Source organism: Halichoeres trimaculatus, unplaced genomic scaffold, assembly GCF_033239565.1.
Source record: "Halichoeres trimaculatus isolate MK-OKI-2021-1 unplaced genomic scaffold, fHalTri1.1 fHalTri1_scaffold_18, whole genome shotgun sequence".
Classification (NCBI taxonomy): domain Eukaryota; kingdom Metazoa; phylum Chordata; class Actinopteri; order Labriformes; family Labridae; genus Halichoeres; species Halichoeres trimaculatus.
Window position 1 is genome coordinate 1,062,241 of NW_027437196.1, and position 27,583 is coordinate 1,089,823.

Here is a 27,583-nt window from a genome sequence, read left to right on the forward strand (position 1 = left end):
AGGATCCGTGACGGATCAGAGCCAGCTCTCCTGAAACTCTCCTGAAACTCGGTGCACTCCGTTAAGTGTGTGTCCTGCTTCTCGTGTGTCTGCGTCTGAAGCTTAGAGCTCTTTAAGTCTGCACGTGAAAGAAGTGACCCGCCCCTCCTGTGTTTCCTCACCCCATAGGACAGGGAGGGGGAGCTAGCGCTGATTGACAGGCTGTTGGCCAATCCCCAGCTGTCGTCGGCAGACTTCCGGGAGTGGAAAAGAGCCTATCAGGAGCTGTTCTCTCAGGAGCCAGACCCCACCGCTGAATCAGACCCTGACCCCGACCCCGGCCCGCCCCTGACACCCTCACTCTCCCACACACACTCCTACATCGAGACCCACGTCTGATGAGCGTCACACACTCTCTGTCTCACACACACACACACGCACACACACGCTGAAGCTCCTGGAGAAGAGACGCAGCAGCGGATATTTAACTGCAGAAGAAGAAGACGGTGGCGGTGAGCTTTAGGAGAGGGAAACCTCTGGTCCTGATCCTCTTCTGGAGGCCGGAGTGTTGGCGTCCCAGCTGTGACGGAGACGTCTGCGCCCCCTGGTGTCACATCCACCTGTGAGCTGATTGGTCAGTCCTCCAGCCGGCTCAGGGCAGACGATGAACTGATTCCTTAGTGTTAGCTGTTAGCTGTTAGCGCTTTAAATCCTCACCGTGGGATCACCAGATAAAGAGACTCTGGACTCGGACTCAGCTCGCTAAATAACCTCCTCATGAGCCTCCATCTAATCCGCTCCACCCTGCTTGTTGTGTTCAGACCGCACAGAGCGGCCCAACAGTGGCATCCATAGCTCTCCATCAAGCCTTATACTCAGATATTTCCTGTACAGTGAAGAATAAGCACAAGTCTTTTTTTTTTAAATCATATAGTCAGAGATTTTTAGATTTAGAGACTTTGGTTTGTGCTGTTGGTAGAAATGTGTTCTGTGCTGGGCTGGACCTGAAGCATGCCCCCTGCTGGGAACGGAAAAATCCACCGACAACGCTTTAACATGGTTTGAAACACGAGTCAGTGTTTAGAGGGATTTCTCATTAAGCTCAGAGTTTTTGCATAAAAAAACCTCCTGCTAAAACAGAGATCTAAACGAGATCTAAACGAGATCTTAACGAGATCTTCACAAGATCTTAACGAGATCTAAACGAGTCTTGCTGAACTGAAATGATGAGGTCATAGCATAAGGATCTCCTAACACCACCTCAAACACCAAGGTTTGCCCAAAGCCCCTCCCCCAACAGGCTTCTAAAGAGCTGACCAATCAGAGGGAAGAGGGTTTGTGGAGCAGGGAGCCTTAAAGGGACAGCAGCTAAAACAAAGTATTTCAGACAGAAGCCAAAATAAAAGTTAATGAAACAGCAGAGAGAGAAAAATAGAAATTTATTTGGCCGTAAATCATGTAAAGATACTACGTGGGCACCAGAGGGACAGAATAAAGACTCAAGCCCTGTTTCTACTAAGTGGTTCAGTTCGGTTTGTCTCAGTACTGCACACATTTTGTGGTGTTTTCTTTGACTAAAACTGGGACAGGTCTCCAAATTACCACCTGTACCGTCCCACGTTTTGTTTTCTGTGTTGCATTTTTCTACTTTGATGGATTAATAGCAGGGTACACTGTGTCGCATTGCTATGCTGTTAAGCTATAATGTAGCTAATACAGCTATTAGCATCCAGCTTACACATCGCCTACCAAGAAGGACACAGTCGGCAGTGGAAACTCAAACAGGATCAGGCTTTACTGATCCAAACCGGATCGCTCGGTGGAAACAGGGCCTAAGAAAAGCACTTTACCCCCTCTTTAAACACTGTTAGCTAAAATAACATGATGTAAATTTTGCTCTCTGACTCTTATGACAAGAGTGAAACAACACACTGAGGCTTGTTTTGCATCTTTAGACTGGCTTTGTTTTCATTTAGCTTTAATGCTCCTGAGTACGGTGGCTGGTAGGTGTCAAAGATTTGCAAAACCCACAACTTGAATGCAAATGCTACATCACAACAGTGGTTCAGAGGTCAGTAAATGATCGTTTCCCTTTTTTAAATTTCAATTATGATAAATATAGCTATAACGCTAAAGGTAAATATTAGAAGACACATTACCTGTAAATATAGAAATATAAATAACCTCAAAGAGATCACACTTTAGTTAAAAAATCAATCAATTTTTTTTTTTTTTGCTCTGCTGTTGTGGCTTTTGTAATTGTGTTGTTCTGTTCGCATTTCTGTGGTGGCTTTTGCAAATCATCTGACCCTTAACGGCCTCCATACCTGAGACCTGAGTGCCGAATGCATCAAGAACTACTCGATCCACAACAAGTTTGTCAAAGATTATTCTCAAAGTGTCACACAACCTCGCTGACCTGACTAAAGACGGGGTGTGTGGACACACTGGTATCAGAGCTGTGTTAACGTTTGTCAGCGTGGATTTTTCCTCAGAGACCGATGGGCTCTCTGTTTCCTGCATGTCGCAGAGAGAAAACCAGGAAGTGTTTGCATAAGATTTGAATTTAATGAAAATATATTACTTTATCTGTATGCTGCTGGCAAACCACTGAATACCACACACACACACACACACACACACACACACACACACACTCTGACACACACACACAGTCTGAATGCTCCTCATGCTGCTGCCGTGGTTGGTGGTCACGTCTGTGTTGTAGATAAACACGGTATTATTTTCTGCTCTGTGTTTGAAGCCTCTAGAATCAAAGCGTAGATCTAAACTCCGTGTTCGGACCATGTTCTCTATTTCTATCAGGTATTTTTGGAGCGTTGAGTAAAGATTGTTTATTGTTAAAGCTATAAATGATATTAAAGTATTTATTTAATGTTGGCTGCAGAGGAAGGATCAATAAAGTGTTTTCTGTTCTCTGGATGAGGCTGAAGCTGTGGTTTGGTTTTTGTCACAGACGTCAACAATGAGTCTACACGCAGAATTTTTTCATCCTGATTACAGATCTCAGGTGGACTGTTTACATGTGCCATCACACTAGTTTTCCAGTAGCAGCTTGTGTTTTCTTTTCCACAGTACAGAAAGAAGCCTTTGCCTGTCCCAAAATTATACATTCCATTTTCCCGCCTTCAGTGAGTCACATGACCAGCTGCACGGAACTCTCAATCATTGTGACATCATCACCAACTGCTCCCCTCTCAGGAGAGAAATTGACTGAAGTTTTCAAACATCTCCTCATGGATGCCACAATTTTGACCAAATGTTTCAAAAAACAAGATACTTTTGTAGTAAATTTTGTCAGGAATCCATCCATGTCATTTTTAAAGCTGTACCACTTTTACTTTTTTGTGTAGAGGCCGCAGCTTGTGTGGAGCTGGATCCTCCTTTCCCCATTCATTGTAATAGAGGGAGCTGAAAGGGCTTCTTTGTGGTTCACCGACTTTGAGGGCTTGTCATTCAAAAACAGTTTGAGAAAAAACAAATTCCCACAGAGATTTTGTAGAGCAGGGTCCACTCTGTCATCTGAGAGAATTTCAAGCCGATACCATTTATGGCGTAGGAGAAGATGAATTTTGTATGAGGCGCCAAAAAAATGGCTTCATTTTGTTTTGAAAGACAAATTGCTGGCTTCCTGTTTGGGATCGGTCAGGGACGAATGCATATAATTTGTGCATCTTAATGAGATGGACATATCAGTCTTGGTTAGCTCTCTCTAATTCATTTAAGTGTGCCTAGGTGGCGCTAGAGAGCACATTTTGGTATGTTAGGGGAGTCAGTTTTTATATTATATTGAATTTTTGGCTGAATCTGAGGTGTGCTATGGTTTCCGTATGTTATTGAGCACATTTATGGGGTAAAATTAGGGCACAATAAATATAAGAAACGGACAAAACACAATCATGGATTTGCCCTTAGTGCGAGGACACTAAATATCGGACTCCTTGTAAACCCAGCATGAGAATCAGGAAGTGAAGCTGTCTGTCTTTATTGTTAAACTGCAGGTTTGAATCAACAGCTTCTACCAATACAGGAAAAAAAAGCTGCAGTACCTTTAGTATCCACTAGGGGTTTGCTCCAAAAGTCAAAAGGACCCTATTGTTATGACAGAGCATTTAGCATTGTTAGCATCAGAAGTCTTTCCCCAGGTCATCGCAGATTCTTTCCCTGGTTTCAGCTCTACTCCCGTCCAACGGCTCAGCGTTGTTTCTACGTTAGTCACACTCAGACTGAGGATCATGGGACCGCCTCACCTACGGACAGTTTTGGCGCCGCTTTGCTCTAAGGTGTTGTCGTACGCCGCGTGGATTCAGTCCGGTAGCGGGAGCAGCGTGCATTCAGTCCCAGTCAGCGGTCTGGGGAGCTGACAGATCTCCCTCCAGCGATCCCTCTTCGTATCGTACTCCAACACGCTCCTCACGATCACTTCCTGTCCGTCACTCCACTTCCTCCCTCCAAACACCATCAGGTTCCCCGACGGCGTGGCCACCATCCCGTAGTTGAAGGAGCCGATGAGGAGCGGTCTGAGGCGGGTCCAGTTGTCGGACACTGCGCTGTACTGTTCGATATCGCAGAACGGCTCGTACATCCCGAGGAGGGCGTAGATGTGTCCGTGTGCGGTCGCCAAACGGTGCCCGAACCTGGCGATGGACATGGGCGCTCGCTTCTCCCAGACGCGACCTTTGGGGTCCCAGAGGAGGACTTCCTTGCTGCTCTGTCTGTGGTCGTCCTGGTTGACGCCGCTGTCCTGGTTACCCGCCGCTCCTCCTGAGACGTAGATGTTGTTGTCGAGCACGGCTGAAGCGTGGCCGTAAAGGGGGCGGGGCAATGCCGGTCCTCTCCTCCAGGATCCCGCCGCCATGTCGTAGAACTCAACAGACGCTACAGAGACGTGCACGCCGGTGTCCAGGCGTGTGTTTTGTCCTCCGATGGCGTAGAGAACATCCTCGACCACGCAGCACGTGAACTGTGCCCGCCTCTCCAGCATGGACTCCATCTTCTCCCAGAGGTCAAAGCGAGGGTCATAACGCCACACCTGATTGGTTGTTGCATCATCGTCAAACTTCTTCCCGTCCTCGTCTCCCTCCTTCACTTCCTGTCCTCCAATCACGAAGAGGAACCCGCCCACCGAGCAGACGCAGTGATGTCTCAGACGCAGCGGGAGATTTGACCTCAGAGACGAGAACTTCCTGCTTCTGGGATCAAACGCCATCACCTGCTGCTCCGGCCAATCACGGCTGGATCCTCCGCCAACAAGCAGCACGTGATTGGGCGATGCCCTGAGCGTTGACTGTCTGGTTTGTCTGATTGGCTGAGCCGCTCCCATCCCGTGATACTCCATCGCTCGAGTCAGCTGACTCCTGATGAGAGGCGTGGCCATCGCTCTGTGGGCGTGGCTTAGGGTACTGAGGTCAGAGGGGGCGACCAATCCGAAGCGAAGATGACTCAGGAGGAGATTTGACTTCAGGAGAGAGACGGGTCCGTTCTCGTCCAGCCAATCCAGAGCCAGCCTGATAAGCTCCGCCTCCTTCACAGCAGGAATCTGGTCAGCGTCGAGCACGGCCATCAGGGATTGGACGTTCAGTCCGAGGAGGTCGTCACGTCTGTCTTTTAACAATGTTCCCATCTCCATGGCAACCGTCTGATTGGCAGCTTCCAGCGCATCAACAAGAGCGTGATGCTCCGCTAAGTTAGCGTAGCCGCAACACGTCTCAGCGCTCAAACCGTCGATGATGAAACGCTCACATATCGACACGGCTGGCTCCACCTGCAGGTACCTCGCCGCCGCCAACACTACAGGAAGAGTGGAGGGCGAAATGCTGAGCCAGCCTGAGTACAGGAAGTCCAGAACGGCGTCTAAACCCTGTGGCGTTAGCGCAGGGAGGCTAATGGAATCTGCTAATCTCTCCACGGTGGCCTCTCCAAACAGCGCCCAGAAATAGTCACTGGAGCTCGCCAAAAGGGCGCGATGACACGGGAAGGATTCACCGCCGGCCTCCAGGACGACATCACACATCCGGCTCTGAGAGCGGAGGCGCTGGAAGCCGCAGAGGAGCCCGGTGCGGTGAGCCGAGCTGTAGAGGAGCGAGTAGTTCTCCATCGATGAGGAGTGGAGCTGTCGGGAAGATGAATCTGACGAGCTGATGAGACGCCAGCGTGCGAGGGAAGAGCGGCGGGCGGCGGCGAGACACAGGAAACCAGAGGACAGGAGGAGAGCGGCGAGTGCGTCGTCAGCCGAAGTCTCTGCATCTGAGGTTTTGTCCTCCTCTGTCTGCAGCGCGTCGGCATGTGACACTTTGATAGGGAGGTTAATAACTGCCCCCTGCACACACACACACACACACACACACACACACACACACACACACACACACACACACACACACACACACGCACACACACCTCTGAGTCCAGCCCCCTCCTATCTCTCTGCGATGTCAGGAGGGAGAGCCCCCTGAATACACACATCCAGAGCAAGTAGATGCACAGACACCATCACACACACTCCTCACACACACACACACACACACTCTTCACACACACACACACACACTCGATCCTGGAGGGATTGCGGCGTCTATCTCTGCTGATGAACTCATTGGTAAATACAGCTGCTGTGGATTCCAGGGCACGGCGTCCGCAGCCCGCCGTGCGCCGCATCATGTGACAGGAATAGAAACGCACACGGCGGGAGCACGAGGTGGCCTCGCACCAAACCGCCGCAAAGTTCCGCCAAGATTTTCAACAAGTAGCATGTAGCATTAGCGCTCGCCGTGCCCTTTGAGGAGGCATCCAACCTGGCGGCGAGCGGCGGCGAGGCTGCAGGTCACGCTCGGCAGAGTCATGGTTTTATTTTTACTCTGATGGAGGAGCGGGGGCGAGGAAAAACAAAGAGGAGGATTTGTCCTCAGGCTCCAAGTTGTCCGGCGTGTTTATGGTCGTCTGATTAATGCTAAGCTATGCTCACACACACACACACACACACACACACACACACACACACACACACACACACACACACACACACACACATCAAAATGCAAACAACATCACTTTATCACACACTTTAAACTCCTCGCAGCTGCACTGAGAGTTTACTCTGATTTATGATGCTAGCTCCCACTTAGAGCTAAGTGTGTTTTTATGTATGTGTGTGTAGGCATGTGTGTGTGTGTGTGTGTGTGTGTGTGTGTGTGTGGCGCTCTTTGGATGGTGTTAATCTTACCCACACGATGTTAAATCCTCCTGCGCGGCTGCACAAGTGTTTTTTGTATCACGGCTGAATACTCCGCCGTGACCTGATGGAGGCTAAACTTAGCTACAGCTGCTCCATGTGTGTGTGTGTGTGTGTGTGTGTGTGTGTGTGCAGGAGAACATGTGATGTGATGATAGGTGTGTGGTGTTACAGCAGTGAGCTGGTGTGTGTTCAGTCCTCGGTGAAACAGTTGCTGGTGGAGCTTTGGTCAGGATCAGTGTGTTTCAGTGAACAATGAGACCTCTAACACCCACACACACACACACACACACACACACACACACACACACAAACACACACACAAACACACACTAAAACACTCCTAAAGTCAGGTTATAATCTTTGTCTCAGTTTTAGGTGTGTGGTGTCTCTCTGGGTTTAGTGTCTTTCTCGTAAACCTGGACCCAGATAAACCTTTTCCATCACGTCCGTCCCCTGGAAATGTCCCCGTCTCTCCCCGTCTCTGTCTCCCGTCTCTGTGGTCTCTGATGGATCCGTCTGCCGAGCACTGAGGGGACATTTATAATAAAACGACAACAGCAGAGGACGACGTGTTTACAGCCTCAGTGATGGAGGTTCATGAGCTGAATGCTAAACTCAGCGCTAACACTGACACAGCTAACAAGCCAACAAGCTAACGCTCAGCTGGTGAAACATGTTTTATACTTTAACTGGTAGTTTTGAGAATTATGGTGGCCAGGAGGTGTCAGATGATTTGCAAAATCCACAACAGAGGTTTAAAGAGGTCAGTTATCCTAAAAGTGGAGAAAGTTAGCGAATCATTGTTTTCTTTTTTACTTGGTAAAAAGTGGAGAAAATAAGTATTGAACGCATCAACTTTTTTCTCATCACATTTATTTCCAAAGATACAATTCAAACAAAATTTCTCCCAGACATTGGTATTAACTCAAATAATCCAATGAATCTGAATTAAAGCTCCTGGGAGGAGCTTTTAGACAGCATCCAACAAAGTAATATTTAGATTAAAGCTTCTATAAGAAATTTTTAGTCAATCATTAGACACTAAAATTAATATTAAAGCTCATGTTAGGGGATTTAGGAGGGTCATTAACCACACTGATATTTAAATTAAAACTAAAATATTAAAGCTCCTGAAAGAAGAATTTGAAGGGTCATAAAACAAACTGAAAGTATTATTAAAGCTCCTGCAAGGAGATTTTTAGATGGTGTTCAACCCACTTATTTTCCAATTAAAGCTACTATAAAGAATTTTATGTTGGTCATTAAACACTCAAATTAGTGTTAAAGCTCTTGTCAGAAATTTTGAGTCTGTCATTAAACACTAAAAGTAATATTAAAGCTCGTTTGAGGAGATTGAAGATTGTCAATAACATATTTGTATCTGAATTAAAGCTCCTGGGAGTAGTTTTTAGATGGCGTTCAACACAGAAATATTTGAATTAAAGCTCCTTGAAAATTTTTTTAAAAAGGCATTAAACGCTGAAATTAACATTAAAGCTCATGTGAGAAGATTTAAGAGGGTCATTAACAACACTGATATTTGAATTAAAGCTTCCAAAAGAAATCACATCGTTCAGGTCCATAAAAAATGATTGATTTTCTTTTTTTGAAACCATTTGAGAGTAAACTTTGCCGTGTGCTCTGGATGGTTGTCCTGCTGGAAGGTCCAGCCACGTCTCATCTTCATCATCCTGGTGGATGGCAGCAGATTCAGATCAAGAATTTCCCCATACATGGCTCCATTCATTGCTCCGTCAGTTATATGAAGTTTGCCAACACCATGAGATGAGAAACAACCCCATGCCATGATGCTTCCACCTCCAAACTTCACTGTTGGTGTAGTGTTTTTTGGCTGATGTGCAGAGCCATTTCTCCTCCAAACATGGTCTGTAGTATGACAGCCCAAAAGTTCAGTTTTGGTCTCATCTGACCAGACAACATTCTCCCAGTATTCTACAGGCTTGTCAAGATGCTGTTTAGCAAACTTTAAACCAGCTTCAACATGCCTTTTCTTGAGGAATGGAGTCTTGCGGGCTGAGCGTCCATAGAGGCCATGGCGGTGGAGTGCATTGCCTATTGTTTTCTCTGTAACAATTGTACCTGCTGCCTCCAAGTCTTTCTGGAGCACTTTCAGGGTGGTCCTTGGCTGGTTGAGTCCTCTTCTGACTATCTTTCTGACTCCCTGGTCAGAAATCTTCAAGGAGCTCCTGTGCGTGGCCTGTTGATGGTAAGGTGGAGCTTCTTCCACTTGTGAATAATGGCCCCAATGGTGCTGACTGGAATATTCAGGTGCTTTGATATAAGTCTGTAACCAGTTCCATTCTGATGCTGAGCAACAATCAGGTTGTGAATGTCTTCAGAGAGCTCTTTGCCTTTACCCATCATGAGGTGTGTGCTATTTAACTGCTAGCTACAGATTTCAGGTGGTATGGAGCATTTCCTGTCCAAAGTATTCAGCCTTTCCATGGTGTGTTCAATACTTTTTTCCTGTGTTATCGTACTTAATTCACCATAATCATTATTTATGGACCTGAACGTTGTGATTTCTTTTCATGTGTGGATTATTTGAGTTAATACCAATGTCTGGGAGAAATTTTGTTTGAATTGCAGCTTTGGAAATAAATGTGATGAGAAAAAAGTTGACGCGTTCAATACTTACTTTCCCCACTGTATTTACTTATTTACTTACATTACTTTTCTCTTCTTCTATTGGCAGATTTCCTATACTGGTTACAACGATTCAGACCTCATTTTGTCTTTAATTAACTTGAAATAAATCATTTTTTCTGGACTGGTCAGGTGAATGTGGCTCATATTAGGTCTAAAAAGACATTTTCTGATAAGGTCCAAACATTTTCAGCGTCTTGTGTGCGAGAACTTCTGTCTGTTTCATGTTAAATCTTCATCAGACTCAGCGCACGCTCTCGTCTTACATCAGAAATCCACCAAACTTTTTTTCCCAGCGTTGAGGATCAGTCATCAAAACTTTAAAACTCTGAGATCTGGAAACCTCAGAGGATTAAAAAACAGACCTGACTTTTATTTTGTAGGAGCCTTTGATCATATTAAATCAGTTTCTCTGACGTTACAGTCCTCCATCTCCAAATTATGACGACAAAGAAAAAAATGTGGCGTCTAATCATCCTCAAAATAAAACAGTTTGCGCTTCATTTGTACAATCCGTCTCATTTATTGCATTTTTAACTCATAACAAACACAATAATCCCCGACCCTCTCTTCCAATAAAAGCTGAAAAAGTAACTTTAAATCTCTTAATCTGAGCCGTCTGACAGCAAGCGTCCGTACAGGATTTAAAAAAATACCCTGAACACAAAGAAAGCAAAGAAAACGCTGAGGAGGACTGATCCACTTCCTGCTGACAGTCAGAGTTAATCAGAGACAAAAACAAACCAGAATCTCAAACCAGAAAGTGTTTTTATACAAATTCTGCTGCTACCAAAAAAAGAAAAACAGAGATAAATGAAAGATGTGAGAGTTTGGTGGAGAAAGGATGAAGAGGAGGAGCTTCAGGAGGCGTGGATCTCCTCCTGACCGTGTTTGGATCAGACCGGTCCGGTTCTGGTGGCAGTGGGAAAGTCTGTGTCCAATTATCTGCTCTTCCTCCGCTCGGCTCGGGGTCCTGGAGGGAAACCACAGATAAAGACACGATGAGGGGTTTTCATTTCCTGTTATCAGATGTAATAGAGCGGCTGACCTGCAGGGGGCGGGGTCAGCGTGTTCGCCGTGGATGAATATGAGATCTATCTGTGCACTTATCTCCCTCTTGACCTTTTCCCTCTCCTGCTTCTCCTCACGTCTCCATCTCTCCCGCTGTGCTGCACATTTTCTGCTCATCCCAGAGCTCGAGTTTCTTTATTTATGACCGGGTTTAAAGATTGTTTCTCTGCAGCAGCGTGAAGAGAGAAGAGAAACCTTCTCCAGGTCTCAGAGAGCAGCAGATGTTGGTCTCTGACTCTGCTGGAGTATTTCAGTCTTCTTCTGGGTGTAAACATGCACCTTGACTCCTCTCAGAAATAGCTCACACTGTTATTTTCCCTCTCCTGTGAGAAACAGGTTTATTTCTGAACACCTCCTGCCTCCCTGTGTCTAAATGAGCTCCTCCACAGCTCGCCCACGCCGTTTGGGCCGGGCTGAGCCGCCTGAGCCGCCGCGCTGTTTGGATGTATTGTGGTTTCTGTGTCCCGCTGAGAAAGTCACAGCTCAGACTGCCCCCGGTGCTCTCACACACACACACACACACACACACACACACACACACACACACACACACACTTGTTCTGTACAGTATAAATATAGAGCCTGACTCAGTATCTCCAGCCCACACACAGAGGCAACAACACACACGACGCTTGACCCAAACAAAGCCTGCACACAGCCCACACTGACCCCCTGTGGAGAGATTGGATCACTGCAGCTAATTACTGTGAATCTCTCCTCTACACACACACACACACACACACACACACACACACACACACACACACACACACACACACACACACACACAGAGAGAAGAGCATGTAAATAAAACATGCAGTGACATTTAGATTTACAGAAATCCACTTTATGGCTGCACAAACACGTGAATAACTTTCTGAATGACCTGAAAAACTAAAGCTGTTCAGTTTATTGTTGTTTAAAGCTCCTGTCAGGAGTTTTTACATGATGAATTAACACATTAATATTCAGAATAAAGCTCCTATAAGAAATGTTGAGTTGGTCATTAAATACTAAAATTAATATCCAAGTCCCTGTAAGGGGATTTAAGATGGTGTTTAACACACTGACAGTAAAATTAAAGCTCCTGCTAGAAATTTTTAGTCAGTCATTAAACATTGAAATTAATATTAAAGCTCTTGTGAGGAGATTTAAGAGGGTTGTTAAGCACATTATATCTGAATTAAAGCTCCTGGGAGGAGTGTATAGATGGCGTTCAACACAGTAATATTTAAATTAAAGCTCCTGTGAAAAATTTTTAGTCAATCATTAAACACTGAAGTTAATATTAAAGCTCATGTGAGGAGATATAAGGTGTTCATTAACCACATTGATATTTAAATTAAAGCTCCTAAAAGGAATTTTTAGCTGGTCATTAAACATTAAAATATTAAAGCTCCTGTAAGAAGAATTTGAAGGGTCATAAAACACGCTGAAAGTAGTAATAAAGCTCCTGCAAGGAGATTTTTAGATGGTGTTCAATCCACTTATATTTCAATTAAAGCTACTATAAAGTGTTTTATGGTGGTCAATAAACACTGAAATGAATGTTAAAGCTCCTGTCAGAATTTTTGAATTGGTCATGAAACACTGAAAGTAAAATTAAAGTTCCTTTAAGAAGATTAAAGAGGGTCACTCACCACATTTGTATCTGGATTAAAGCTCCTGGGAGGAGTTTTTAGATGGCGTTCAACACTGTAATATTTAAATTAAAGCTCCTATAAGGAATTTTTAGTCATTCATTAAACATTAAACTAAAATTAACGCTCTGTGAGGGGATTTAAGACAGTTATTAACCACACTGATATTCAAATTAAAGCTCCTAAAATGAATTTTTAGTTAGTCATTTAGCACTAAAAGTAATATTAATGCCCCTGTGAGGCTAGTCATTAAACAATAAAATATTAAAGCTCCTGTAAGAAGAATTTGAAGGGTGATAAAACACACTGAAAGTATCATTGAAGCTCCTGCAAGGAGATTTTTAGATGGTGTTCAACCCGCTGAAATTTTAACTTTAAATAAATCTAAGTTGATCATTAAACACTGAAATAAATGTTAAAGCTCCTCTCAGAAATTTTGAGTCAGTCATGCAACACTAAAAGTAATATTAAAGCTCCTGTGATGAGATTTGAGAAAGTCATTAAAAACATTTGTAATTAAATTAAACCTCCTGTCAGACATTTTGAGTGGGTCATGAACCACTGAAAGTAATATTAAAGCTCCCATGAAGTGATTTACGATGGCCATTGAAAATATTAATATTGAAATTAAAGCTCCTGTAAGAAATTTTAGGCAGTCAACATATTAAAATTTGAATCAAAGCTACTGTGAGGATTTTTTAGATAATTTTCAATAAACTAATATTTAAATCAAAGCTCCTTTACACAATTTTTAGTTAGTCATTTAACACTGAAAATAATGTTAAAGCCCCTGTAAGAGGATTTTGATGGTCATGAAACATACTGAAAGCAAAATTAAAGCTCCTGTCAGATTTTTTTTAGTTATTTATTTGACACTGAAATCATTAATAAAGCTCCTGTGAGGAGTTTTACCATGATTTTAAAACATATTGCAATTGTAATTAAAGCTCCTGTCATGAATTACTGAAATAGAAATTAGAACTTCTGTAATTTCCAGCTGGTCTTTAAACAAATTGATGTTTAAATTAAAGCTCCTGTGAGGGAATTTTAGCCAGTTATGAAAATTAATGAAGTTATTGTTAAAGCTCCTGTGAGAAGATTTTAAAGGGTCTTAAAACACACTAAAAGTAATATTAAAGCTCCTGTGAGGGCTTTTACCATGGCCATGAAACACACTGAAAGTAATAAAGTTTTCCTGTGAGAAGTCTTTGTTGGTCAGAATGAAAGGCAGTAACAGGAGTTGTTTAGACACCTACCCACTCCCAGTGCTTTAAAGGTAGGGTCTGCAGGAGTTTTTGTTTCTTGTCAGTAAAAACAACATTCAAACTGGGCTCCTCCTCCCTGGATCAGTGCCAGCAGCAGCCCACACCCACTGCCTCCGACCGTGACTGCGTAAACACACTCAGTAGCCCAGCAACCACCTGTAGCATCGTGTTTCTACGTGAGAGAGACTCTAGAGCCGTGTACCTGACTTAGCATGTTAGCACTTAATCACAGGTATCTGACACATGGTTAGCAGAAAGCTAACTCTCTCCATGTTCTGAATAAATGTCAAAGAGCGGTTTGAAATTACTCCTGAAACCTAAATATTTCTGCTCCTGGGGTCATAAACAGCGTCTGACAGCAGCAGGCTGTGTGAGGATTTAAATACTGACTTTCTGTTTTCAGATTTATTTGCATCAAGCACACCGCGGCAGGAACTCAGCGTGTTAACTCATCTTTGTGTTTCCCCGCTCTAGTTTGGTTCTGATTTGCATTTTTCTCTTTGGACCCTTTAACAGAAAGTGCTGCGTCAAATATTTCAAGGGATCGGGTCGGGTAATGATTACAGACACACAAATGTCCCGTTTTGTGAAGTCATAAAGCACAGAGGAGGATGAATCAGTGAATCAGAAGAGACAAACACACAGAGGAGGGTTTTTCTGTGACTGTGAACACCCACACGTTACTCCTTGGTGACCCATCGTAGTTCGCTCTTCACGTTCTGCAGCTCTGAGAGGTTCACAGGCGGTCCGGGGAGTTTGACGGCGCCCGGTAACGTCTTCTTCTCCTCCGGCGTCTGTGCTGCAGAGCTGGGCTGCTCTGGGCACTCAGCCTGAGACACCTTCAGAGAACAGAAGCAGAAAGATGTCGCTATGAGAGGGATGTTTAATGAGTTTCTAATCCTCACGTCACTGTTTCAATCTGTGAACGAGCAGAGGAGACAGAAACTGGGAGGGTAGAGAGCTAGAGTCAGACCACAAAGGCCGCCATGTCTCCTCTCTCTTACAGACATGTCAGGATCCTGGATCCTGAAGGAAAATACAGATTTTAATACTGTGGGGATGGATTCATTTAACCACTAACGTGCCACGGTAGTACACATGATTAATATGTGGCAGAACATTATTAAAGAAAACAATAATAAGTTGAGAAAAATTATTAATATCTTATTGAATTCAAGAATTCTTTCAAAAAATTTTTACATTTTTTGCAGAATTTGTACAATTTCAAAAATCGTGAATTTTGAAATTTTTGAAAGTTCAAAAAAAAATTTTTTTTTTCATTTTTTTATGATTTTTATCTTTTTTATCTTTTTGTTTTAAACTCCAGTTGTTTTTAGAAAATTTAGCAAATGTGCTGAAATTACAAAATTTCTGAAAATTTTAAAACTTGCAAAAGCTTTAATTTTTTATACTTTTGGGCATTTGTGAAAATTTCATTTTTTTTTATTTTGCAAATTTACAAAATTTATGAAAACAGTTTTTCAATGAAATTTTTGCAACTTTAAGAAACATCAATATTTTTTTTGAAAGTAAAAAAAATGTATTTTATTTTTTCTTTTCTTTTAAATCCAGTTGTTTTTAAAAATCTTGCAAATGTGCTGAATTACAGAATTTCTGAAAATTTCAAAACTTGCAAAAGCTTTAATTTTTTATGTTTGCACATTTGTGAACTTGCATTTTTTTATTTTACAAATTTATGAAAATAGTTATTTTTAAGAAAGTTTTGCACCTTTATGAAACATCCATATTTTAGATTTTTTTTTTTTAATGTTTAAAATATAAATGTAAAAAGAAATTTGTTTACCCAAGCAGGAGGGAACTTTAGCACAAGTTTTGGCTCTTATGGGTCTATTTGTCGGCACTTTGTCTCCAAAAGAGAACTTTACATTCATTCATGCCCTGGGCCAAGGAGGGGCCAGTCCCCCCTGCCCCCCTCTGTGCACACCACTGTCCTTGTTTTATGTTTTTTTTTTTTCCTTGTTTATTTCTAACCTTTAAGACAGTTGTACTGACTGAGTCTCTGCGTGGTGAACTTTCTGATTTCTGGGAGTGGATAAATGTTAGCTTGATGCAAATTCACAATTTAAATTTTGCAGCAATCTGCTGTGTGTAAGACGTTAAGTGTGTGTGCGTGCATGTGTGTATGTGTGTGTGTGTGTGTTTTCTCTCACCTCCTCTGTGTCTACTGTCTCCTCTCTCCTCTTCACAGGATGTCCCGCCCCTGGACGCAGAGCTCCCATCGGGATGTTCAAATTAGCCTGACGGACAGCACGGACAGCCAATCAGATGCTTTCAACTCTTAAACAAATTTCCTGGATCTGCATGTGTGTGTGTGTGTGTGTGTGTGTGTGTGTGTGTGTGTGTGTGTGTGTGTGTGTGTGTGTGTGTGTGTGTGTGCGTTTTCCTCAAAACCCCTTGTTTTGATTATAACCTCTACTTCCTGCTGATCATCGTGTCCCTGAAAGAGCGGTGTGTCTTTATGAAAATATGGACACACACACACACACACACACACACATTCACACACACACACACACACACAGGCTCAGAGATCCTCCTGCTGACTCCATGCTCTCCTGCTTCCTGCCCTGACCTCTGCTCCTGGACGTGGTGTGTGTCTGGTGTGTGTGTGGTGTGTGTGTGGTGTGTGTTGTTCTGTATATATGCTCATATTGTACAGCTGTACAGAGAGGGTGTGTGTGGTGTGTCACAGACGAGGCTGGGTGTATTTTTTCCAGAGTTGAAGGATTTGAAGAGGGACCCGTGCAGCATGTTTGCTCAGATTGATCGGTGTTTCTGTAACGTTGCTTTGGCTGCGCTCGTTAGCTGTGTTTAGCTTAGCCTGCTGTTAGCAATCATCACCGCCAACCAAAGGTTTCTTGATCCTAGTTTTGTAAAACCCTCATGAACACGTCATAGACTTTGTTTTAAACCTCCCCCCTGTCTAAAGCTGCAGATGAAGGCCTGAAAGTGACTTTAATGACCAATCATCAGCAGGAATTCATGCAGACTTCATTGAAAACATAACTCAGCCTGATGTGAGAGTCCGACACAGATTAAAGTTTAGTGAAGCCTGAGCTGAGCGTCTGATTTACCTTCTCTTAAACCCCCTAAAGCGGCGTGAGCAGTCAAACATCTGCAGCGAAGGCCCAAATATTTACTCATACATCATCTTTATTCCTCCTGCTGAAGTGCGCGCCATGATTTACCTCCGCTGTCCAACTTCAGAGTGAATATGAAGCAGAGAAAGTTAGAGGATGTATTTTACAGGAGCTGTCTGAGCTGGGAGTTATAAGACCAGGAAGCTGAGGGACTCTTAAAGAGGGGTACTGGTTTCCTCTGGGGCCCCTGTATCCTTATATGATTTACAGCATAAGTCTGTCTCTTTAAGAGTTGATATTAAAGTCCTGGTCCTTGTTTTTAAAGCTCTACACGGCCTTTGTGCTGCAGTTCCATCAGTGAGGTTCTAGAATGTTGTACGTCACATACAGAGAGTTTTCTGTCTTTGTGATGTCACGACATTCCGGAACCCTTTGAGCTCTAAGGGCCAATTCCAACTGTCACTCTTCCCCCTTTGTCTCACCATAGACTGTAGAAAACATGGGTTGTGTCCGAAATCACTCACTTATTCCCTACACACTACTCACTATATAGTGAATTAGATGTAGTTGACTATAAAGTCCACTCAATCAGATAAATCAAAACAACATTTCGGACACAACTCATTCATTCGCAAGCCGCTGACAGTGACGTGTTTACTCTAGAATCGCTCACAGACGGCTGGGGATTTACCCCTTCACTAGACATGCATGTGAAAAACCAAGAGCTAAGGGGTAGAGTTGGGACTGGCCCTAAAGACCCTTTTCATATGATTTCTAATCAGGAGGAATTCCTATTGATCTATTTATGTTTCTACACATTTGAGCATTTTTCTTTAAGGCTTTATTTTGTCCCTCTGGTGCCCCCATAGTAACTTTACATGATATACAACTAAAATAAATACCTATTCTTCCCTCCTTGGGGTTTTAGAAAACCCTTATTTCAGCTTATGTCTGAAACATTTTGTTTAAGCTACTGTCTCTTTAAGGCTCCCAGCTCTGCGAACCCCCTTTCTTCTGATTGGCCAGGCAGACCTTGGTGTTTGAGGCCCGTAGAGGTTTGAAAACCTGCACACGTTTAGCTGGACTCTATCAGTGCCTCGTGTCTCTTGAGCACGGCACTAAAACAAAGAATCTCTGCGTCTGTGAAATGATGCTCAGACAGACTTTAATTTTGAAACACAGCTTCTTCGTCTGCTCCCCAGCTCTGTTCGGGGCTGTTTTGTATTTTATAAGTGTTTGGTATCACAGGGAGTTTGGAGGATCAATAAAAGCCATCTGCCTCTCCGGCTGGAGGAGGAATAAATGAAAGTACTGCACAGTTTGTTGGTTTTAAAGGGATGGAGAGTTAGAGCCCTCGACCACAGACGCCATTTAAAGTTTGATTCACTTTTTTCCTGCTGATATCTTTTACTTTGGGTCTGAACCAACACTGAAACATCTGCTTTTTCAGACTCTCTGAATCATCTCAGCCATGCTAAGCTACCACTGTAAATAGGAGTATTTATAGAGTTCTGTGATTTGCTTTAAGAGCTCCTGTACATTAAGATACTTTAAAACACGTTTTGCTTTAAAAAGATGAATCTATCCTGCAGATGTTAAAGTTTCTTTCTTTTTTATATCTATAATGTTTAATCTTTAGGACATGAAGCCGAGCTGCTGTTCTTGTTTGTGTTGATCTTATAAATATGGTGACCTGCTGAGACGAGGACTCGATGGAGATCCTCGTGTTTGTACTGTACGGTGTTAAAAAGCGTCCCGATGCCTACCCCATGGTTAGACACGACTACGAGCACAATGAGAGGAGCCACGACGGAAGAAACCCTCGCTGACATGCACGCACAAAGCCATGATGACAGAAACATTAACACGAACACCTGAGGTCGACCAGCAGGGGACGAGAGAGTCACCACAGGTTTCACTGATTTCAGGACGAGGACACAAGTTTTCGTTTTTTCAGGACCACGTGGTTGATGAACTTTTGGTTTGTTAAGAAAACTGACATCAAGATGCCCAAGCGGCCTACGACCTGGACTGATAAGCCCCGTTTTCACCAAGTGGTTCAGTTTGGTTTGTCTCAGTACGGCACATTTTGAGGTTTTTCTTTTGACTAAAACGGGGACAGGTCCCCAAATCACCGACCTGTACCGTCCCACTTTTTGGGACCCTTCTGTTGGGGTGATAGACTAAACTGATCCAACCCCAGAAGGTGGAGCTAGAAACACTGCAGTCTGCTGATTGGTTAAATGAATCATCACTTCCTGTGTCATAGCTTCCTGTTTGTTTGGAAAATGGCATCACCAAACAGCCTGAAACTGTGTCAGGTTTTTCTTCTTCGTTGAATTTATTAGTAGGGTACGCTTTGTCGCACTGCTATGCCGTCATGCTAGTACATAGCTGATGCAGCTATTAGCATCCAGCTTACACGCCACCTACAGTTAGCTAAACTAACCTACAGTTAGCTGTGGAAACACAAACCGGATCAGGCTTTACTGATCCAAACCGGACCACTTGGTGGAAACAGAACTTATCGCTCAGCCACGGGCGCCCAAAAAGGATAAAAATATAATTGAAATATTGAATACTAAAATAAAAATAAAAGTATCAAGTTATAATTTTAAATTTTGTGCATCACATTACTGTGAAACTTTCTGGTTATACTGTAAAAAACATCTCGTTACAACAGGAAAACTTTCATAACATGATACTGATAAGTTTTTCCAGACATGGCACCAACAGGCTTCCATAGATTTCAGCAAATTTTGGGCTTAACAACATCTCTGCTGAACAAACATTAATAGCATGGTTGGATCAGAAAAAATAGATCATAGTTTAGTTTATAAAAACACCAGAATTGACTTTTTTTTTTTCCAGCTCAGTCTCTGTAAAAATGAAAACTTGTGTCCTGATCCGTCAGATCTTGTTCTGGGATGAATTTACGTCATACCCTGATGCTGGTTTGGATACAAACAACACCTCATTCTCCGCCTTGCTACGACTCTGCACTAACAAAGCCTTGGTACTGTATCTGCACAGTCTGAACTCTGTATCTGCCTTTACCAATAAATACTTTCATGTGGAAACCAACGTGTGGTCTGCAGAGGACTTATTCTGCATCATAACTCTCATGTTTTCAGCTTTCTGTGCAGAAATAAACTCACAGCAGACACACACTCACACCTGAAGAGTTAAAGTTCATCAGAGACCTGCTGAAGAGTTTTTACCTGGAGGGCTTTGACGTTGGACGAAGGTTTGGACATTATCCCCCGCCGGTAAGTCCACTGACCTGCAGGAAACACAGACCACAGGCATCAGCTGTGTGTGTCTTACAGTCTGTGTGTGTGTGTGTGTGTGTTGGGGTCACTTGCTGGTTTTCATGGTCCGGGGTAGCGTTTCAGTTGCTTAGCAACTCTTTGAGAGTGAAGCAGGTACAGGAACTGTTCTCTGAATCATTCATGAGCGGGAGACGGAGAGACAGCAGGAAACGTCAAATAAAAGTCCGACAGGGCCTCGATGTCAGCAAGTGTGTGTGAGTGTGTGTGTGTGTGTTAGAGAGGTAATGTAGAGGAGTGAGGATGAGGAAGACATGAGGATGAGGATGCATTTAATTTTCCCGCAGGAAACGGTTGAATAAGATTGCACTTGGAGGGCTAAAGCACATTGTGACCGTCACCAACACTTTAGGCCGACTTTAATGTTATACTCCCTTTCAGCAGACTGTCTGCTACAATTTGGTTTTAGTTGCTGGTTTGTGCAACAATTTGTTACCTGGCAGTGTTGAAAATTATGATGACCCAGGTCTTAGTATCCAGAACATTGTCCGGATCTGGATCGTACTTTAACATCTGTCAGAAGTTATGGTGACCTTGTCTTGTATTGTTTTGCAAAGCAATCCAACCGTTTATCATGGAGTTATATACACATATGGGGAAACAGCCCTATCTCACACTAGCCACGGTTACGTGAGGAGTTTTTAGTCTTTCCAAATGACTTTTCCAAAAACACTAGTAAACATAGAAAGGAATATTCCAGCCTCTGGTCTACATGTGCCAGTGTAATCAAACAGAATAGTCAATGGGGCATGCGCAGAAAAACGTAAACATCACGAGATTTATCAAAGCTGGAGGACGACAGTTTGTTTATCACAGTGTTGCATGTCCATCCAGTCTTGAAATTATGTTCATTTCTTTCAATTTGGATCAAAAACAAACTTTCAGCAGCAGTCCAGTGTTGACGGCTCGCCGCCATTTTTAAATTTGAGGAACGTCTCTAGTCGCGTCTTACGTCATATCTGAGCATCTGCTGAAAGAACGTACCCTGACAACTTTCTGTTTGAGTGGATCCATGATCCCTCAATCTGTTTGGGGAAAGGAATATTCCACCCCTGTGAAACCGATTAAATGTCCGTTCAGATTGGCACTTTTCTTTCAGAATGAGGTGTTTACAAAAGTTAAACTCTTTCTGTTTGAGCAAATAAACACAAAGCAAGCGGAATATTTGGGTCCATGTAAACGTGGCTACTGATAAAGAATGCTTTAAAAAAAGTCCTGGATCTAGACAGTGATCCGGATCAGCTCCAAAATTTAATCACTTCTTCCTTATCCCATTTTGGATGTTTCCTGACAATTTCATCAAGATCTGTTTGTTAGTTTTTGAGTTATGTTCACAGTCAAACAAACTCTCCCAAAAACAGAACCTCCTTGGCAGAAGTGAAAAAAAGAAGAAGAAGAAATTCAGTACTGGCAGAAGAAATGTCCAGTTATTTCCTGTTATTTTATAGTGCATGTACTTTGATTTATATTTACAGTATAAACTGTATATTAGTTACAGTATATGAATGTAAAATAACAGTTAAATACTGTCAACCCTGCTGCCAGGGATGTGATGGTGTTTCGTAACCGTGAGTGAGGAGGAAACACAGTGGATGTGAGAACCTGATGGACATGTAGGCCATGTCCAACGGTAGCCGGGTATTTAGGAAAACACACTTTTTTATACATTTACGCCTGGCGTCCACAGGAAACCGCAGTTTTACGTCACGGAAAACGATGCTTTCCAAAAACTTCGGCCAAAGTGAAGATTTTGGAAAACTCTGGTTTCATGGTTTCGCGTAAAAACCGGTAAACAGTTTTCAGTTCTTAAACGTCACAGCTGAACTACGGGGCTCATTCTGGTTGGCTGACACGGGTTTTACGTCAGGAAAACACGGCTCATTATGGGTTTGGCGTGCTACACTCACCGGCGGATTTACCCGCTGAATGCGGACGGAAGTTTTTTTAAAAACGGACGAGATGAGGATATTCATTTTTGAAAATACCCGGCTACGTGCGGACATGGCCTAAGATGCTACACTGCAGGGGGCGCAGACTGTCTGTGCTCCAATCAAACTACTGCCACAGTAGCAGCGTTTTAAAGTTATCTGAAAAAAGAAAGAACAAAAGCAACTCAATTTTCTTTTACTTTTCATTTTTGTGCTTCCCTTTAAAATTGGCCAAAACACAATTAAAACTCTTGGGTCCATGGTCCGTGCCATGTGGAGCACAGACAGTCTGTGCACTCTCAGTGTAACATCTCAGTGTTTCTTCTTTTATCTCAGCCTGTTTCTGTCTCTTTCCCTCTCCTCCCTCTCTGCTGTGTCACGGATCCACTCTGACTCAAGTGCTTTCTAAACCCAGAAGTTTCCATGGCCCATTTATCTGATCTACAGCGACTCAGAGCGGGCGACCACAGACGGAGAGGAGAGGGCTGCAGGCCGTCTGACTGCACCTCAACACTGTTTCCAGGGTGCTGTTTGTGACACAACACACACACACACACTCACACACACACACACTCTGAGCTTTACCGTCCTTGACTCTGGAGCATCCTAAAATACACACCCCAACACACACACATGGTTACACAAGAGGATGATATTTATGTTAGCAACGAGGAGCAGCTGCTCTCTGACGCCACGCTGCAAAGCCTGACCAGCCTTTCACTTTCACACACACACGCTCTCTCTCACACACACACACACACACACACACACACACACACACACACACACACACACACACACGCACACACTCCAGCACAGGTCCCCTTTATTCCTCATACTTTAAATTATTCAAATCTTTAAACACTGAAACCTTCAGCGCTCTGAGAGACGCCTGACAAGCAGGTCTTTGAGAGCGTGTTCACAAAGTGCTTCATGGTGACAGATCCGTTAATATTTGGATTTTACAGCCGCTAACCTGCTACGCTAAGAGACTGTCACTCACCCTGGTCCAGAATTTAATAATCTGAGTCTAATCTAAGAGAATTAAGGCAGGGAAATAAAGGAATATCTGCATAAGTTTTTGTGTATTTCTGTAAAATGTCCTGAAGGATATTTGTGGACCATGGAGAAAAATGTCTGGCAAACTTTAACTTAGCATGTTAGCACATCTCAGCCCATCAGTGTGGCTCACCTGTTGGGTTAACCCTTCAGGTAGAGCTAAGCTAGTTGTTGTAATTTGGAAAAATACAAATAATGTTTGAACTTCTGTGTTTGAAGCTAGCTGCAGTCTCCAAATCTAAAAACATGAGGTAATGCTACAGCTCGTGTTCAAGCATTTAGCCTGTTTAAGCCTGTAGCTAGTGTTTAAGCTCTTAGCTTGTGTTTTAGATGCATATTAGCAATTAGCTCATGTTTAAGCCTTAAGTTTGTGTTTTAATCTTTCCTTGGGTTTTAGATGTGTGGACTCAAGCCTGCATTTCAGCCATTAGCTTGTCTTTAGCCTTAAGCTTATGTTCAAGCCTTCAGTTTGTGTTTTACACATTTACTTGCCTTTAGCATGTGATTTAGCCTTTAGCTTGTGTTTAAGATGTGCATTTTTAGCCTTTTTTAGCCTTTAGCTTGTGTTTTAGCCCCAAGTTTGTGTTTTAGATGTTTGTTTGCCATTAGCTTATGTTTAAGCTTTCAGCTTGTGTTTTAGGCTTTAGCTTGTGTTTTAGATGTGCATTTGCCTTTAGCTTATGTTTTAGCCTTTAGCTTGTGCTTTAGCCATAAGTTTGTGTTTTACACTTCTATTTGCCTTTAGCATGTGTTTCAGCCATTAGCTTGTGTGTCAGCCATTAGCATGTGTTAAAGATGTGCATTAGCCTTTACCTTGTGTTTTAGCCTTTAGCTTGTGTTTTAGATGTGCATTAGCCATTAGCCCATGTTTAAGCCTTTAGCTTGTGTTTCATCCATTAGCTTGTGTTTTAGCCTTTAGCTTGTGTTTCATCAATTAGCTTGTGTTTTAGCCTTTAGCTTGTGTTTCATCCATTAGCTTGTGTTTTACACATCTATTTGCTTCAAGCATGTGTTTTAGCCTTTAGCCTGTGCTCTATCTCTCTCCTGTTTCTCTTTCTTCTGCTCTTCTGTCCTTTTTCTGTCTGACAGTTAGCCTCCAGTGTCCACCATCACTACAAAATTAATCACAGAAATTGTTTTCAGCAGAGAAAAACAGCGATAGGGCGTACCGTATAAGGAAGTAATAGAAAGTAAAACCTGACTCAGTGACAGTTATAGACCTAGCTCCCTCTGTACCAAGAGTTTAAAGTTAGTCTCAGTATTATTCTCTTTCTTTAGAAACAAGCTATGGTTTAACCAGCTCATGTTTCTGAGTCTGTAAAACAGGAAGCTGAGCTGACTCTGGTTTTGTTGGTTTGTCAGATTTCCCCTGAAATAAAAAGCTCTGAGGCAGATCCAGGCAGAGGTTAGTGTCAGACATCAGAGTGATCAGATGCTGTTAGAGGAGAGTTTAACCCAGCTGTCAGTCACACAGGATCAAACTGAAAGATGTGACTCACCTGCAGACACACACACACACACAGTCTGGTCTCTGGCTGATCTTCACGCTGCCTCAGACTTTAGCTTCCTCAGACTTTAGCTCCTTCAGACTTTATCCGCCTCACTTTCTGTCCATCTCTCCAGCGCTGGTTTCTCCTCTTCGTCTCTTCATCTCTTCGTCTCTATCTTTCTGCTCTCGGCCTCCCTGGGCCCTGTCTGTCTTTCTCTCTCTGCCTCGTAAGTGGTTGAAGGATTCCTCTCATATCTGGGATTTGTTCTCACTATAAATAGCAGAAGGATACGCATAGGGGACCTGCTTTCTATCCACACACTCACACACTCTCAGGCACACACTCACACACGGTGACGAACCCAAACACTGTCAAACAGCAACAGACGCAGCTCGACCCCCAGGACTTTCTCACCTTTTAAGGGTTTTACACCACAGACAGAGGCAAACGCTGATGTGACTGAAGTTATTTAACTCCAGGAACAAACCTCTTCTTGATAAAATAGAAGATTTAAAAATTAAAAAGAATGTTTATAAAACCACAAAACTTCAGGGACCCACAGCTCAGTGTCACATCTGGGACTGGGTTTGGACTTTTTCTTCAAAGCATTTGCAGTAGATATTAAACAAGAGAAGGACTCATTCAGAGATAAGAATTAACCTGCAGGACCAACTGTCATCAAATATTAAAGCCTTCAAGCATCAAACACATTAAAAAACTAAAGGTTCAGGACTCAAACCTCTCATTACAACAGTTTCATTAAGAGATATAAAGGATTAAAACTCATTGAGACATTGGTTGAGTTACGGTTGAAAAAGCTAAACAAAACTTTTTACTGTATCATAACAAAATAAAAGCTTTGGTTCTGTTCTTTAAATCAGTGTTAACATCTTGATTTTTATTATTATTATTATTTATATTGTACATGGTCCCTGTAAAAATAAAATTAAATAAGTAACAAATAAATACATAAAAAGATAGATAATTAAATAAAATATTTTAATAATACACAACACAATAAAATAATAAAAAAGGTATTAAAATTGATGAAAAAAAAAGCAGCAGCAAAGTTATGGTCATGTATATGTAATTAATTAATTAATTAATTAATTAATTAAAAAAAAAATAATAAAATATTTTGATCAATAAATAATAATAAAAAAATCAAAATAAAGATGTTAAAAGTGATAAAAAAACAGCACCAAAGTTATGATCATGTAAATGAAATTAAATTAAAAAATATATATATATATAAAAAAATAAATTAAATATTTTAATAAATAAACAATTCAATAAAAAAATAATAATTAAGATGTTAAAAGTGATTAAAAAGGAGGAACAAAATTATGATTATGTAAATTAAAAAAAGGAAATAAATTAGTTAATAAATAAATACATTTGTAAATAATTAGATAAATAAATATTTCAGTATATTAAAAAATTCAATAAATCAAAAATTGAAGATGTTAAAAGTGAATAAAAAAGCAAGAAATTATTATTATTATTATTATTATTATTATTATTATTATTATTACTATTATTATTATTATTACTATCATTGTACTATTTATATTTATAATAATAATAAAAGCAATAATAATAATAATAATAATAATAATAATAATAATTATAATAATTATAGTAATAATAATAATAATAATAATGATAATAATAATAATAATAATAATAATAATAATAATAATAATAATAATAATAAAATCATATTATTATTATTATTATTATTATTATTATTATTATTATTATTATTATTTATTATTATTATTCATTTGTTTTTCTTTTTATGTAATTTGTTGGAGCTTTTAGATCAGAAACTACAAAACCCAGATAAAATCTTTTGTGCTGTAGTGACGATGTGATCAGGTTTAACTCAGTTCAACATATTTTCAGTGAGATATTGTGACTCAGTTAATTCTCTACCAAACAGCAAAGCAGCAAGTTGAAAAGTTAATAATGATACTAATAAAACACTTTAAACATTACTTAAACTGCTCAGATGTTATTCCCAGATATTTAATGGGGGGTAGGATTCTTAATCTGAATTTATCTTTGCTGTTAAAGTTTTGATAAAAACAAAAGGCTCTTCAAGTAAACAAGTTCACCTGTTAAACCAAACTCAGCTCAGAAAATAAATCATTCATTCAAGAAACAGACACACTCTGTAAGTTTCTGTTTTTTCCATATTCAAACATACTGAAGATGATAAAACATGTTGTGGATCTGTCTTCTCCTCTTTTTTAGGGCTTATTGATTAAACTGAGCTGCAGGAGCAAACTTCATTAAAAAACTCAACATTTCAGAATGAATCAAAGAAAAAACCTGTGAGCTGGTAATCTGAAACCACTGAATGATGAGAGTTTGAAGGTTTTTCTGCTCGTTGGTGTTAAAGAGGAAAATAAATAAAACACACAGACACTGAGCATCTTCATGAAACTGACACGAGTCCTCAAAACACCTCCAATCATCTGAGTGACTAAAACAGCTCTGCCCTATTTCTGCTCACACACACTTTAACACACACAGACACACACACACACACACACACACACGAGTCTTCATGCTGTTTGAGCAACATCTGAACTCTCATGTCCACAGACAGGCTCAGAGGGAGCTCACAGAGTTAAAGGTGTGTGTGTGTGGAGGTGTGTGTGCTCTCTTACCTCCTGGCGACGTGCGTGGCTGCTCTGCCCGGCCTGCGCTCTCTGAGGTCCTCTTCGGCTACCTGACCTGCTTCTGCTCGTCCTGATTGGCTGAGAGACGTGAAGCTCCGCCCTGAGAGGA

The 27,583-nt window shown here is 41.9% G+C and overlaps 3 protein-coding genes across 6 annotated transcripts in view; 1 reads left to right on the forward strand and 2 right to left on the reverse strand.

Annotated features, from left to right (window-relative positions):
* cnksr2a (connector enhancer of kinase suppressor of Ras 2a) overlaps window positions 1-20,056 on the forward strand; it is a 90,447-nt gene extending 70,391 nt beyond the window's left edge. Inside the window, exon 24 of one of the 2 annotated variants that reach the window (XM_074693470.1) lies at window positions 16,087-20,056. In XM_074693470.1, coding sequence (XP_074549571.1) covers window positions 16,087-16,134 — 48 coding nt within the window. In that variant the 3' untranslated portion in view covers window positions 16,135-20,056. Of the gene's footprint in view, window positions 1-168; window positions 2,201-16,086 lie in introns of those variants that run through there. The other variant, XM_074693469.1, reaches the window with a different exon arrangement.
* On the reverse strand, window positions 3,963-6,101 carry klhl34 (kelch-like family member 34). The gene has a single exon (XM_074693478.1). The coding sequence runs from the start codon at window positions 6,095-6,097 to the stop codon at window positions 4,307-4,309; it is 1,791 nt and encodes a 596-aa protein (XP_074549579.1). The 5' UTR covers window positions 6,098-6,101; the 3' UTR covers window positions 3,963-4,306.
* On the reverse strand, window positions 10,462-27,535 carry smpx (small muscle protein X-linked). 3 transcript variants are annotated; one of them, XM_074693483.1, is made up of 5 exons: window positions 27,463-27,535; window positions 20,200-20,261; window positions 16,049-16,135; window positions 14,555-14,716; window positions 10,462-10,874 (listed from the first exon to the last, which is right to left on the reverse strand). In XM_074693483.1, exons 2-4 carry the CDS (start codon window positions 20,233-20,235, stop codon window positions 14,558-14,560), a joined length of 282 nt encoding a protein of 93 aa, XP_074549584.1. In that variant the 5' UTR covers window positions 20,236-20,261; window positions 27,463-27,535; the 3' UTR covers window positions 10,462-10,874; window positions 14,555-14,557. The 3 variants fall into 3 exon arrangements, with proteins under 3 accessions (XP_074549584.1, XP_074549585.1, XP_074549586.1); XM_074693484.1 differs by lacking the exon at window positions 27,463-27,535 and adding an exon at window positions 24,794-25,002; XM_074693485.1 differs by lacking the exon at window positions 27,463-27,535 and having other exon boundaries at window positions 14,557-14,716; window positions 20,200-20,305.
* Between the last annotated feature and the right edge of the window lie 48 nt (window positions 27,536-27,583).

Excerpts from the sequence above, each read along its gene's own strand:
- smpx (XM_074693483.1), bottom strand. The coding sequence starts at position 20,235 with ATGTCCAAACCTTCGTCCAACGTCAAAGCCCTCCAG. Across the intron at positions 16,136-20,199 it reads CCAACGTCAAAGCCCTCCAG|GCTAATTTGAACATCCCGAT; the intron begins GTAAAAACTCTT and ends GCTGTCCGTCAG. Across the intron at positions 14,717-16,048 it reads AGACAGTAGACACAGAGGAG|GTGTCTCAGGCTGAGTGCCC; the intron begins GTGAGAGAAAAC and ends TGTTCTCTGAAG.
- klhl34 (XM_074693478.1), bottom strand. The coding sequence starts at position 6,097 with ATGGAGAACTACTCGCTCCTCTACAGCTCGGCTCACCGCACCGGGCTC.